General features: G+C 53.2%; 4 protein-coding genes across 4 annotated transcripts; 1 reads left to right on the top strand and 3 right to left on the bottom strand.

Annotated features, from left to right (window-relative positions):
• Positions 1-552: 552 nt before the first annotated feature.
• On the bottom strand, positions 553-2,874 carry PODANS_3_5450 (uncharacterized protein; the record flags this gene model as incomplete). Its single annotated transcript, XM_001909305.1, has 1 exon — positions 553-2,874. One exon carries the CDS (start codon positions 2,872-2,874, stop codon positions 553-555), a length of 2,322 nt encoding a protein of 773 aa, XP_001909340.1.
• A 325-nt stretch (positions 2,875-3,199) lies between these two features.
• Positions 3,200-4,132, top strand: PODANS_3_5440 (uncharacterized protein; the record flags this gene model as incomplete). The annotated part of the gene is made up of 2 exons (XM_001909304.1): positions 3,200-3,800; positions 3,846-4,132. The coding sequence occupies 2 exons, from the start codon at positions 3,200-3,202 to the stop codon at positions 4,130-4,132; spliced, it is 888 nt and encodes a 295-aa protein (XP_001909339.1).
• A 266-nt stretch (positions 4,133-4,398) lies between these two features.
• PODANS_3_5430 (uncharacterized protein) lies at positions 4,399-7,828 on the bottom strand (the record flags this gene model as incomplete). Its single annotated transcript, XM_001909303.1, has 5 exons — positions 4,399-5,912; positions 5,963-6,173; positions 6,229-7,567; positions 7,641-7,722; positions 7,795-7,828. 5 exons carry the CDS (start codon positions 7,826-7,828, stop codon positions 4,399-4,401), a joined length of 3,180 nt encoding a protein of 1,059 aa, XP_001909338.1.
• Positions 7,829-8,447: 619 nt separating this feature from the next.
• Positions 8,448-9,269, bottom strand: PODANS_3_5428 (uncharacterized protein; the record flags this gene model as incomplete). The annotated part of the gene is made up of 2 exons (XM_001909302.1): positions 8,448-8,755; positions 8,924-9,269. 2 exons carry the CDS (start codon positions 9,267-9,269, stop codon positions 8,448-8,450), a joined length of 654 nt encoding a protein of 217 aa, XP_001909337.1.
• Between the last annotated feature and the right edge of the window lie 3,876 nt (positions 9,270-13,145).

The following is a 13,145-nucleotide window of genomic DNA, read 5'->3' as shown; positions in this document are numbered from 1 at the left end:
AGAGGTGCATACTGGGAGTCTGGGGTGTGGGAGGTGTTGAAGATGAATCCCCAGACGCCGGTGCTGTTGAAGACGGTGGTGAGGTTGGTTATCGAAGATGGTTTTGGGGGATACCAAGACAGGTCGATCTCAAAGTCTTCACTTTCGAGCGACTCTGGTGCGTTTGAGGCATGTGACTGGCCCAGACTGGCAAGTAATATAGCTGTGAGACTGGCCACGCTGGACAGCGTGTTGTGCATCATATCGGTTGTGCTTATCAGATCTTGGTTGAGCAGTTGAACTAGCAGCCCAATGATGAGAACCGTGGACAGTCCAAGAACCAGAAATAGTGTTGAGAAACCCCAGAAACCATAGAAAACATGGCGCCGTCGGCCCGGTTGATGCTGGGTCACATCCATCAAAGTGTTGCATCTGCAAAGTTGACAGTGACGCTGACGACGAAGTTGGATGGCAGGGAGGGGCACCGTTGATCAACGATCACCGTGCATAACCGCGCCGGACACCAACACGTGGGGCGGCAAGGCTGCCGACTGGCTGAACTTGTCACTACTTCTATTTCGACTTTGACTTCAGCACCTCTCGGCGCCGTACTGGTCTACTGTACCTCGGCTTGATCAACCCCGACAGCAACATATGCCGATACGACATTCGAATCTGACTCCTGACCTTCCTCCGTTTTGGCATGAACTTCCTCCGCTTCACCGTGAGCAGCATATCTGGATCAAGCTTCCTGTACCGAATCTCCCATCTCAGCCAGTCTTCCAAGCCCGGTATATGAATTCCCAGCGTTGGTAGCGCCAACAGCTGGGGCGGATTATCTGTCCTTCTTTCCGTAATGTCATCCTCCCAGGCCTTGGCCTGCAGCAGCCTGGCTCGTTTACTGGCTGACGAGTGTAGCAGCTCCTGTTCCACCGTGTCCGAGCTTTTCTTTTCAGCATCCTTGCTCTCTTCGTTCTCTACAGCCTCCTCTCGGATTTCCCACTGGCCATCAGCGTTACGCTTACGCAAGGCCCCATACTTGTCCAGTTCCTCAATATCCGGCCAGTATTCATCGTGTTGTATTACTCCCGTAACATCAACCCTGGAGTATATTCCAGGGAGAGTGTACCTTATCTTGCCAGGCGCATACCGCTTGAGCATAGCCGCGAGGTCATTCTTGCTTTGCTCATCAAGCGCTTCTTTGAACGGCTTCTGATGCTCCGCCTCAAATGGCATGACATGAAGATTACCTGGCAGCCTGCTGAGCAGTCGGATCCAGTACCGGCCGTCATACAGCTTGAAGCCTGACCATCCGGTTGTCTTCCACTGGTGCGGTTTTTTGCCCCATCTTCCTCTGATGTTGGGCGCCCAAAAATCGGTACGAGGCCGTGGGACATTCGAAGCGTAGGGCGCGCGGGTCAGGAGCCAGCGGAAGGGTTGGCTGTTGGGGCCCATCATGGGTACAAAATGTACGCCGCAGATGACGTATGGCTTGGGAGGTGGTGGCTCGACGCCATCTTGTGCCAGGGAGGGGAACAGCATAGATGCGAGATGATCGAGCTGGCCAGCTTGGTTGAGCTCTCTTTCCGGTGTGACCATGGAAATCAGCTTTCGAAGCAGGAGAGCGGCGATGTAGCGATGGTGATCAAGCCGCTTCTGGCGACCCCCGGGTGACTTTGACGATAATCCTGACACTCGTGGGAGTCGGAATTTCGGCAGTTGTACCACCAACGTGCCAGTACTGGGCTCAAAATGAGGGACCAGAGCACTCTGCAGCAGGCGATCTGCTTCAGCCTCCTCAAAAGCCACTCTCTTCCTGCACCGTTCTGCCAATCGCAATATCGCCGGCTTCTGAAGCGCCTCTGGCAAGCGGTGATTCTTCCACATCTGCCTCACGGCGTTCCTCATGGTCAGCGTCGGGTCCTTGTTGGTGTGATCCTCAAACCACGGAACGTTATTCTCCAAGCAGGTGGCAATCAAGCGATCCTTGGAAAAGTGTAGCAGCGGCCGATATACCATGACTCCCCCATCCTCAAAGTCCATCGTCGGCAGCGGAGGGGCAGGCTTGTTGCTCCTGGCGATCCACTCGTCATAGTCCTGGTCGGCAGAAAAAGCGTCCTTGAGATCTGTCCTCCACATCATGGGTTCCGCCTTCTCAGCAAACGTGGCCAAGTCGAAGTGGAAATCATCACGTAAGGCTCGCAATATCTTAGTCCTTTCGGCCCTGTTTGGGTAAATATTCCACACAGGGTGCTTACTCCTCTGGTCATCGATAAAGCCGCTCTGGTAGATGCCATGCATATCGTAACACTCGGGGATGTCTGTTGCTGGGCGCATCCCTCTCAAGCCGCGATATCCATGGCCGGAAAGCAGCCTCATGAGAATGGTCTCATACTGGTCATCTTCGTGATGGGCCGTGAGCAAAGACATGGTCTTGCAGTTCCTGGCGAAGGTGCCCAATTTCCGATAGCGCTGCTGACGTGCAAGAGTCTCAATGTTGGGCACCGTGTTGGGATCCACACCCTTGCCCAATACCTGGGCCCAGTCGATTTTGGCAACATAGGCAAAGATCTTGAGCCCTCTCAGGGCCTTGATTACCTGGTCGACTTCCTCAACCATGCCCTTCCGCAGATCATGGTTGACAACAAAAGCGACAGGGTTGCTGACGGGGTGGTCAGCCACCTTGAACCAATGATCGGTCGTCCTGATCTTGGTAGAGAGGTAGGCCAGGGCCATGGAGTCGACACCGCCGCTGATGGCGAGGGCGATGGGCTTGTGGGAGCGCCCACGGTCGTAGGGGAACCTGGGGTTGCATGTTGCGTGGAGGGCGTCTAGGAACTCGCGGGGTGCGATGGCCCTCGCTGTGCTGTGCACAACAGGTGGTAGCGTTCCCATTCCATCGCAGGTGAGCCAGATACCGAATAATAAATCTCTGTCACTAATAAAAAGAGAGAACAAATAAATCACCATCAAAGTCGTGAGGGGTCCGAGCTTTTGTATTCACAAGTGATCGCCTCAACCCCTACCTCTTGGCACGCCAAGCCCACATCGGGCCCACCAGCATGACGCATTTGCCTGCCGGGCCCGGACCGGAGCTCGGGAATTTTCATCTCAACCCGTTGCGATTGCGACAGCGACGCCGGCGACAACCAGCTCTGCGCCTGGTCACATCCTCACCACTCCGGACCTCTAAACCGGCCGCTCTGTCCCAACCGACACAATGTCAGAACCCCCCCCACCCCCCTTCAACACCGCCCTCCTCTCGGGCGCCCTAGCCGGCACAACAGTCGACCTCCTCCTCTTCCCCCTCGACACCCTCAAAACCCGCCTCCAATCCCCCACCGGCTTCTTTTCCTCAGGCGGCTTCCGCGGCATCTACCGCGGCATCGGCTCCTGCCTCGTCGGCTCCGCCCCCGGAGCAGCCTTCTTCTTCTCCACCTACGAGCACACCAAATCCCTCCTCTCCCACAACTTCCCCCCCTTGCCCACCTCTCCAAACCAAACAACCACCCCAGCCTACCACCACATGCTCTCCGCCTCCCTCGGCGAAATCGCCGCCTGCGCCGTCCGCGTCCCCACCGAAGTAGTAAAACAACGCGCCCAAGCCGGCCACCACAACGGGTCCTCCGCCCAAGCCTTCCGGCACATCATTGCACAATACAGCACCATCGGTCTCCCCGGTGTGTGGAAGGAGCTCTACAGAGGCTGGACAATAACAATCATCCGCGAGGTCCCTTTTACCGTGCTCCAATTCCCGCTATGGGAAGGTCTCAAGTCGTGGGGCCGCGCGAGGAAACAACGCACCGGGAGGGGACTCTTTGGTGATAGTTCCTCTTCCTCTACATCAACTGAAGTTTCCGCCCCAGAGTCGGCGCTCTACGGTTCGGTGGCTGGCGGGTTCGCCGCCGCGGTGACAACACCGCTTGATGTCCTCAAGACGAGAGTCATGCTCTCGACTGAAAAACAAAGCATGTTCAAAGTCATGACCGATATCCTGAGAGAAAACGGGATACGTCCCTTCTTTGCGGGGATAGGCCCGAGGGTGATGTGGATCAGCATAGGGGGCGCGATATTCTTGGGGAGTTACCAGTGGGCGGTGAATACGCTTTCTGTAGGGGGAGAGAAGAAGAGGGGGAAAGAGAGTGTCTTATAGAGGTGGGAAAAATAAGGACAGTAAAAATAATGGAGGGACGGGAACATGATAGACGAAACAACACCATGCACATAGATCTTGATACCCTTAGTTGTGTTGTGCGATCAAACTGAGCGCCTGTATATAATATGTACATTTACTACGCTAAAAAAAAACACCAAGAATTACCATTCGCCGGCCCTGCAAAAGCCAACCCACCCAACCAACCATATACAAACCCTACCTTCCTTCAACTCCCATAAACACCCCCACACCATCAAACACCATTAAACACCAGGCGTCCCAACCTCATCACTCTTCTTCCCCACCTGCTCCTCCTCCTTCACCACCTCCTCCACCTGCTCCGTCAACTTAATCTCCTTCCTCCCATTCGCCCTATAATGAAGAACAATATCATTCCCCCCCCTCCAAACATGCGTCCTCAGCGTCGCAAGCGTCATCTTATTCGGTAGCATCTGTTTTGTCTTATCAGCACCACCCCCACCTTCCCTTTCCCGCCCCCTAGTAGTACTCACCTGTTCGTTACACCACAACTCCAAATACTCCTCCGGCCTCATCACCCCCTCCCCAACCTCCCCCCCCTCCCGCTCCACCCTCTCCACCTCCTCCTTCCACTCCCGATCAATCCTCTCAGCCACATACCCCAAAATCTTCTTCACCCTCAGCATCCTATTCGCATTGAGCCTATTATTCCCATCCGGCGCCGCCACCAGCTCAGGCAGCTCCCCCTTGTACGGAAACAGCACAAAGCTGACCTTCACCGCGTCCTTGACCGGGAGAACATTCTGCAGCAAACACTCCCCAAGCCACTTCGGTCCCTTCTGTTCAATCTCATCCGTGTCAGTACCCACACTCCCCACCGTCCCACGATAAACTTCCGCCGAGCCGCCAGAAGTTTCTTCCTGTATAATGACTTTTGTCCCAGGTGGGAGTTTAAGAACCGGAGTATCATTCGGCAAAGAGGGCGTGATTTTCGTTTCGACAATCTGGCCTGGGTTGTCAACAAGCTCTTCTTCGTATTCCGCTTTAATCTTTTGAACGACGCCCCCAAGGTTGTCGTCAAATTCCCTTTCGTGTTGGCTGCCATTCGACTGTGACTCCTCGGCCTTCTCGTCCAAGGCGGCAGGTTTCTCTGCTTGGGGTGTAGATGCCGAGCGACCCAGCTTCATGCTGAACCCGCCCATTCGGAACTTCTTCATTCCACCAAACGGCGTGCTGGGAGTCTTCCCACCGTCCTTTTCCTTGTCTTTGGCATCCTTCTCCTTTTCTTTGCCATTGGTTTCAGTAGCACCTGGTGTCTTGGCTGGTTGCTCAGGGCCGGGGGTCGGGGGCACCTCGGTCGCGGGAGTTTGGGCTAGTCTGTTGCTCTGATCTAATCCCGGCGTTTGTATCGCATCGGCAAAATAGTCTTCGCGTTCTTGTGAGGGTCTGCTGACTTGGGAAGTTCTCTTCTCAAGTGGGCTGAGTGGTGTGGTGAAGCCCCCATCCAGGAAAGGAGCCATTGGTGAACCGGGGGTAGCAAGGCCGATGGCCATCCCAGGAGTCATGGGTGGGTAGTTCATGCCAGTAGCCTTCGGTGTAGCTGACGACGAGGGTTCAGAAAACTGCCATCCTGCTGGTCCTGGAATACTAATCGCCAGTGGAGGCAGCATCCTACCGCCGCCTGCCGTCTTTTTGAGCACCTTTTCGTTGAGCTTGTGTCTGAAGGCCTCGTCACGGCGGATTTCTTCGTCGATGAGGTTGGCAAAGAGATATCTGAGGACCCATTTCCCAAGGTTGACTAGAATTTGTCAGTTGCAATCCGACCTTCCTCAGGTTGGAAGGACTTACTCCTCTGGTCTTCTCTAAACTCCGTATTTTCCACAGAGCCCAACTCATCAGCGTACATCTCTGCATCAAAGCAATTGTAAGGTTCCAACACAACAGCAAGATTGCCCGAGCTGGTGTCAATCGAGCACCACGGCGCCACGGCCTCCTTAGTGTTAACCTGTGGCACGATGGTCTCAAGGTGATGCTTTCCAAACTCTTGAATCGGTCGACACTTCAAAGGGTCAATATCGTCGCACATACAAAACACAGTGGGAGAGGGAGCATACTTGAATCAAATCCCACAACAAGACCTCACCAGCAGTATCCAGGGTCAGCACTCGTCTCCGATCATTCAACAACCTGTGCTTCACCAGCCCAAACTGGCCCGCTATGGTCTCCTCTGGTTCATGCTGTATTGGCTCAGGGAGCTCCACCATGTTGAACGCCGGCTCCGGAACCTGTGAGCCTGGACTGACCGAGTTCTCATCCACGTTACCGCGACCCAACGTAAACGGAAGAGGAGCCGTGTTCGAGATTCTCAAAATGGACTTCTCCGAAATGTTCCGCTTATGCCGGGGCTTGTACGGGGATTCGGCTCCAGACGCAGGCGGCACCATAGTCGACGACAAAGATCCGTCCCGACTCCTAATCGTGGCCAACGATGCCCGATGTGCCCGGAACGCCTCTGGTAGTTGCGTATGATCACTCGAGTCCACATTCTTCCATCTGTTGATCGATGCCCTGCTGGTTGATGTCCAGATGCTGTCTCCCCAGGCCACTACTCTCGTGACGCCATCGTTTTCTTGAGCGACAGCTAGCGACAGCCCGTTGTCAAACTCCCCATTCGTACCCCTGACATCCGTCTTGACCACCAACCCCGACCTGTCAGCGCTGTAAAAGGTGTGCAGCGAAGGGTCATCCGAGAACAGCGCCCAAACACTGCTGTCATGCATGGTAAGTGTATGCATACACCTTCCCGCCGTGACGCTCCACACCTTGACCGTCTGATCAGAACTAGCAGACATGATCAAGTCCCCATTCTCGCTGATCAGAATCGACCTGATCATGTCCGTATGACCAACAAACTTGGTGATACGTTTACCAGTTTTTGGATCCCACAACCGTACTGTCGACTCGGGTCCGCCGTTGGCGACAACGTTGTGTGTTACCCCCATGGCATAGATGCTGCCCTTCTCAGCCACCTCTTCACCTCGGGCGTCAATCTCGAGGATGTTTCCGCCTCCTGCCAGGTCCCAAAAGTTGATCTTGCGGTCGAGGCCGCCCGAGGCTACCCAGTGTGTGTCTGCTGTTGGTGTCGCGACGCATTTGACATAATCGGCATGCTGGCCGATGGTCGCCGGGTCGGCCGGTGTTTCGGCTAGTGGACGCCATAGCTTGACAAACAGATCCGAGGAGCCGGATACAACGGCTGTATGCTTCTCGGCGAGCGTAATGTCGTTGACCCAGTGGGTATGCGCCTGTGTTTGTGCACGAAATGTGGTTGCCCGTTTGGATGTGCTGGCGCTCATCGTCTCGTCGATCATGGCGGAGTGGGAGGTCTGGGGGGCAACGAGATCTCGGTTGAGATCCCAGGCGCAGAGGACACCATCGCGGCCGCCGGAGTATCTGTGGGGAGCATATGTCGGTAAGTAATGAACTTCTGGGGGTGGGTTCGGTATATCTGGAGCGACGCTCTCACAGGATGCTGTTTGTCTGGTCGATGGCAAGGCCGTTCACGCCGAGTCTATGGCCGCCAGGAGAGGAGTTGGGGTGTTCGAGGACTATCAATTGGAAGCGTCAGATAGAGATGTGTCTGTAGGGATGCTGCAGGACGACGCATTGGTAGCACAAACCATAGCTGATTCTCTGGCGGGCCTTTTTGGACATGGCGAATGGATAGCCCGTTGGGTGCCAACCATGTGATTGCGCGGTAATGTCAGTGGATATGATACTTGATGGATGAAACGTCCAGAATGATACTAGTAGCAGTCAAAGTATATCTGAAACCTAGTCTCAAGTGAGAGAATATCAATGGATGAATGTTGAAGTTGAGCTCGTGTTCACAGGCAATTGCGGGGTGGTATTCTGGGGCGCGTGGACAGCTCCAAAGCTCCCCCAGATCAGCGGGAGCTAAGCGCGTTCCTGGTGCTGCTGCCAAGGATGCTTCAGTGGGGACTGCCCCATGTTCTGGAAGTTCGGAACCTGGCAGATCCACGTGATGGGGCCTGCCAAGATATCCAACGTCTCTTCTCTCTCTCCACTCTCAGAGTCATCATTACGTCTTCATACTGGTCACTTGTTCTCAGGAAGATTCTCAGAGGTCTGTGATATGCCGCTCAAATCGGCAGGCAATGTCTTCCATTGTGTCCCTTGGGTATCTCCCTCCACCCCTTCCCAAACTCCACGAACTCCATATCGTTGTAAAAATACAAATAAGATACAGGGAAGGATCCTTCTCTCCTTCTCACTTCTCCTCCTTCTTCACCCCATGGGTCTTCTTGTCATCTCAGGCAGAGCCGGAGGGCGCGGGCGAAGCTGGTCCCAGACGGGCAGGGTTCCGGGCCGGGATGGCCGGCGACGAGGGAACGGCAGGAGGCGGCCGGGAGGGAGGGACCGGTGGCGCGGGTCGAGTGGGCGCGGGCGGCGAGACGGGGCCCGGCAGCACAGGCGGGAGCGAGAACGGCAGATACGGAACCGCAAGCACACCACCAAAGAGGGAAGGTCGAGGGCGCGAGCCGACGACAACGCCAGAGACAGTTCCACCGAGGACAGAGCCCCGGGCAACACGGCGGTTGGGGTTCGCCCAGTTGTGGCCTATCACTTGAAGTTAGCAAAGTCGGCCATCTGAATCGGTGGGAAACGACTTACGAAACGCGGGAGGAGCAGGGTAGCCAAACGGATTGTTTGGCTCGAGGTGGTCGGCTTCAAGGAAAACGTCAGCAACTTTTCGATCCAAGAACAGCACATGCTGGGACAACTTACCAGGACGAGGCAGAGACTCTTCCCCGGCAGAAACCGACGCAGACGAGGGCGCAGCAGAGGCAACCGACGCAGCCGACAGCGACCGTTCCTCCAAAGAGGGCCGGCCCGGAGGCGCAAGATTCTCTGTGGGCTGCGAGCCCAGGGACGGCGACGACGAGAGGGCTTTGCCCTGCGAAGGGCTGGCGGTTGATGAAGCCGTCATGGTGACGGCAAATCTGTTGCTTTTGGTGGGAAAGAGAGAGTACATCCCAGGACTACGTGTGTGGGGATTTATTTGTACTCTCTCCTGCCGGTCTGTGCTCGCTGCCTCACCAGGGCTTCCGGTGGCTTCTGGCCCTGGCTTCATCTCCGCGTCGGATGCCACGATTGGCTCGACAGCACCGAGCGGAGAACGCGGCAGCGGGAGCTCAGGCCGGCTGCTGGCGGTCGCCGGCGTTTGGCTTCGGGCCCGGACGGGCAGGCGTGGCACCGGCGGCAGAGGGAACGCTGGTGGGGGCGAGGGCTGTTCGAGGGTGATCCCTCGAGGACGGGCAGGTAAGGCTGGCTCTGATAGAGGTTAGCTAACTTTCTAAATCAGCCCGTGTTTGGTCAGAGCTGGGTTTGAGAAACCACAGGTTCAGAGCAAAGGTAAGAGGACCAAGACAAAAACGATCAATCAACATCGTTACTTGCCAGTTGGAGCAGCGGTCGAAGGACCCCAAGCAGCACGAGCTCTGGTCATCGGAAAGTCGCCAACCCCTTCACAATCATTGAGGTCAGCCATAGCCCCTTTGAATTGAAGAGTGTTGATGAGGATATCACTTACTTCCGATGTCACCAAGCAGGTGCTCGAACTGGTCGATCATCCCAGCTGTCTCTTGCAGCGTCACCTCCTCCTCGTCATTGCGGTTTGGTTCTGCTTACATCTGTGGTTAGTCGGTTCATCTGAGACACAGTCAAGTCATCCCGATGATCACGACTTACGTTTTGACATGTTTGTCACTTGGTGGTTTGCTGTGACTGTTGATGTTTGTGTGATGGGTTCAACTCAGAACGTCGAAAGAGAGAGAGCAAGAAGAGAGGTCGGACAGGAGGGATTTTTCAATTTTCCAAGGCCACCAGAGTGTGCACGACTGCAGTCGGTCTTCGTGAGTACCCTCCTGGCTCAAAGCAGGTATCAAGTTGGTCCAAGCGTTTCACCGCCTTCGAAAGGTCAAAATGGATGTCAAGGAGCAACATTAGTAGCAGCGACGGTAAGGGCTGATTGCTGTTGGACAGAACGGTAGGGTTCTTTGGGTTCTGGACATGCACACGCATGCCTGCCAGCCAGCATCACTGCAAAGAAGGCTTGTGTGCTTCAAGATATCTAGTGAGTGCTCTGACCTCTCTCCAAAGAAATGTTACTCGACTTCATCAGGCTCCAAATACAGTAAAAATGGCCTTTTCACGAGCATCTTCTCCGGTTAATGTTGTTTGAGTTCTGGTTCTCAAGCCAATGCTCTGTCTGTCAATATATAACTCGAGTTGAAGCACACAATGTTCAACGAACTCCTTATTGTGCGCTACTATTTCAAAGCCATGGTGAAGTCTGCTCATTACTTAGTCTCACATATGTGTTTCTGGCAAGTCCGGATCGAAAGAGAACTGAGAGATACACAGTCATCCTACCAGCACTCTTTCAACGTGGGTGTCGGCCTCTGACAACTTGACTCATCAGTCATTTCTTTGACGTCTCGAAAAAGGAACTATCTTTATTGACGAGCAAACACTTAAAGTCACAGAATTCACATGAATAATCATTCCTGGCATGGAAGTGCGGTTGCTGGAGGGATGGTTGTCATAATGCCAAGGCTGGATTCAGGAGTGACCCCTTTTCCAGAACTGAGTCTTGGCATCTCACAGTCAACAAGAACAAAGATACATCATGATACCTCTGAACAAGGTGAATCTTCCATGACTTGATAGCCCATGGTTCTTTCGTGGGCCTCTAGTCAGGAGTTGATCACCTTTAGCTTGTAGTTCTTATCATAACATGGGTTATGTTCAAGACGTTAACTGTTTTAAAGTCAGCAATGACAACACGATAGGTGCGTCAAATGATGACATTATTGTTGTGACTATACCAATCTCTGCCAGATGTACTGGACTTCCATGTAAATATCCCCCCCTCCCTCAGAATTTCTCCCGAGCTATGGATTCCTGTTGGGAAAGGATCATCATTCTTTATTATAAAGTATACCAGAAGGTATTAAAGATCAAGATTTTGCATCTTGATGATCCAGGTCTTTACGCATAGTACCGCTGAATGATTATTTGTGCTTATATTGATCAGCATATAAATATACGAGCCACTCCTCTTTGCTGAGTACATTTATCTCACCTCACCTCTTTGCGATGCCACATGGAACTTGGCTTGTTGGTCAGTCATGCACCTGCCCACCCACCTACCTCTACACTCGTCTTCTAATCTAAGACACCGCCCTCCAGCTCCGACGGTCTCGAATAGACATCCTTCCCAGACCTTTCTCGAGTTGTGCAGCAGTCGTCTCACCCGACATGAGAGCCTGCCACAGGATACTGAAGACCCAACATATGTATTGCTTCTCGAGGATACAGTGTCTCCTCCATCGCTGAGGGGCGACAATAACGCCGAGAAATTTTGATTAGTGGTCGACTTTTTCAGCAACCTCTGACCTCGATCGTGCTCGATCTACTTTTTGGGATCAGTTGTGAAATTTAATTATGAATTATCTGACCTTATTCACCACGGCACCATCCCAGTTTGAGAGCCACGCGTTGTCCTTTAGCAATGTGACTGGCAGAGAGACAAAAGGCTCGCTCGGAAGTGCTACAACTGCGGTGTTATAGCTGAGAACACCGGATCTTGAAGATTGAAGAGATTGTGCCAGTACCGCTTGGTTTTGGAAATAGGATTCCCACATCTTAATGGTGGAATTACCGGTCTAGATGGCCCTGGCTTTGAGAAATTAAACAACATCGCATACTGTTTGGTTCTTTGGTGTTAAGTACCTTAGGTATGTGAAGCCAAACATCTAGATCCTTTCAAACACTACTTTCCATACTCTTTTCCTCTTTGACTAGGTTTGTTTGCCCTACTTTGAAGGCAAATCACACACTGATTCCGTACGGACTTTTTATTGCAGCCTGGAGAAGCTCTTCTTTCATTCGCGCCTTCTTGGCCTAGTTCTCATCAAAATCCCCACATAACATACCCTATTCAGTGTATCCGTTTACCACCTAAACTCTTTCCTTCGTTGAATTAGGTATCTCTCCCCAATGTAACAGACATCCCAACCGATGAAATGCACAAGAACCCAATTTTGGGGGCCCACCACTTTTAGGCTTTACAGAACTCTGGTCGAGCAACGCCACCTACGACGCAACCTCATCACCACACTCAACACAGACCAATGCCAGCACCCAGGACCAGACCACACTATTTGATTCAAAATTTGGGCACACACATCCGTGGCGTGCGTAGTATAGCGGTATTACGTTCTGCTCTTCGAATCCTGACCACTCACCACACAGCATGTTTGGCTTTCAGCGTTTGCTTTCTTTTCTTTTCTTTTCTTTTCTTTTCTTTTCTTTTCTTTTCTTTATTATTTGATTGAAGTCATTATATAGCACACCCTCTTTTCACTTCTGATCCTGCCTCCCATCCAGCAGTATTCGGTAGATGCCGGACGACAACTTGACATACCACCTGACACCCATCACCCAAACGTACCTAGGTACCTTACCTTTTGCGCTCAACCCTGAGATTACGTGCAGCACCTTGTTCATATTCGCAGCTCCTACGAGACTGCACCATGCCGGGAAGGGACCCCAACATTCTTCCATTTCTCCAAAGTCACTCTCGTTTTCGGTTACCATCTTACATTCTTCCCCGAAGCTACCTGTCACAAGACGATCGACAAGAAACCCACCTGAACGTGCGCCTGGGTTCCATGCATGATCTGGCGCCGACTTGGGATCAACTCTCTTCCCTTACGCTGGGATGAGAACTTTCTCAAGCATCACATAGGGTACAGGTTTTGTCTGGTGGGGTTATGGTGGTGGCAGGACTGGTATCAGGTGTTGTGCACCTGTTTCTGCGGTGGGCGAGGGGCTGCCTGCTTAAGGTAGTTTGTCTTCTTGGTTGTGGTTGGACATCGTCGGTGGTGAATGTAGCCTTGAGATGAAGAGAAAAGATTGCGTTACCTCAGGGATCTTAACGAGG

This window comes from Podospora anserina, chromosome 3, assembly GCF_000226545.1.
Source record: "Podospora anserina S mat+ genomic DNA chromosome 3, supercontig 2".
NCBI classification, from domain to species: domain Eukaryota; kingdom Fungi; phylum Ascomycota; class Sordariomycetes; order Sordariales; family Podosporaceae; genus Podospora; species Podospora anserina.
This window is presented reverse-complemented; position numbering and strand designations above follow the sequence as displayed.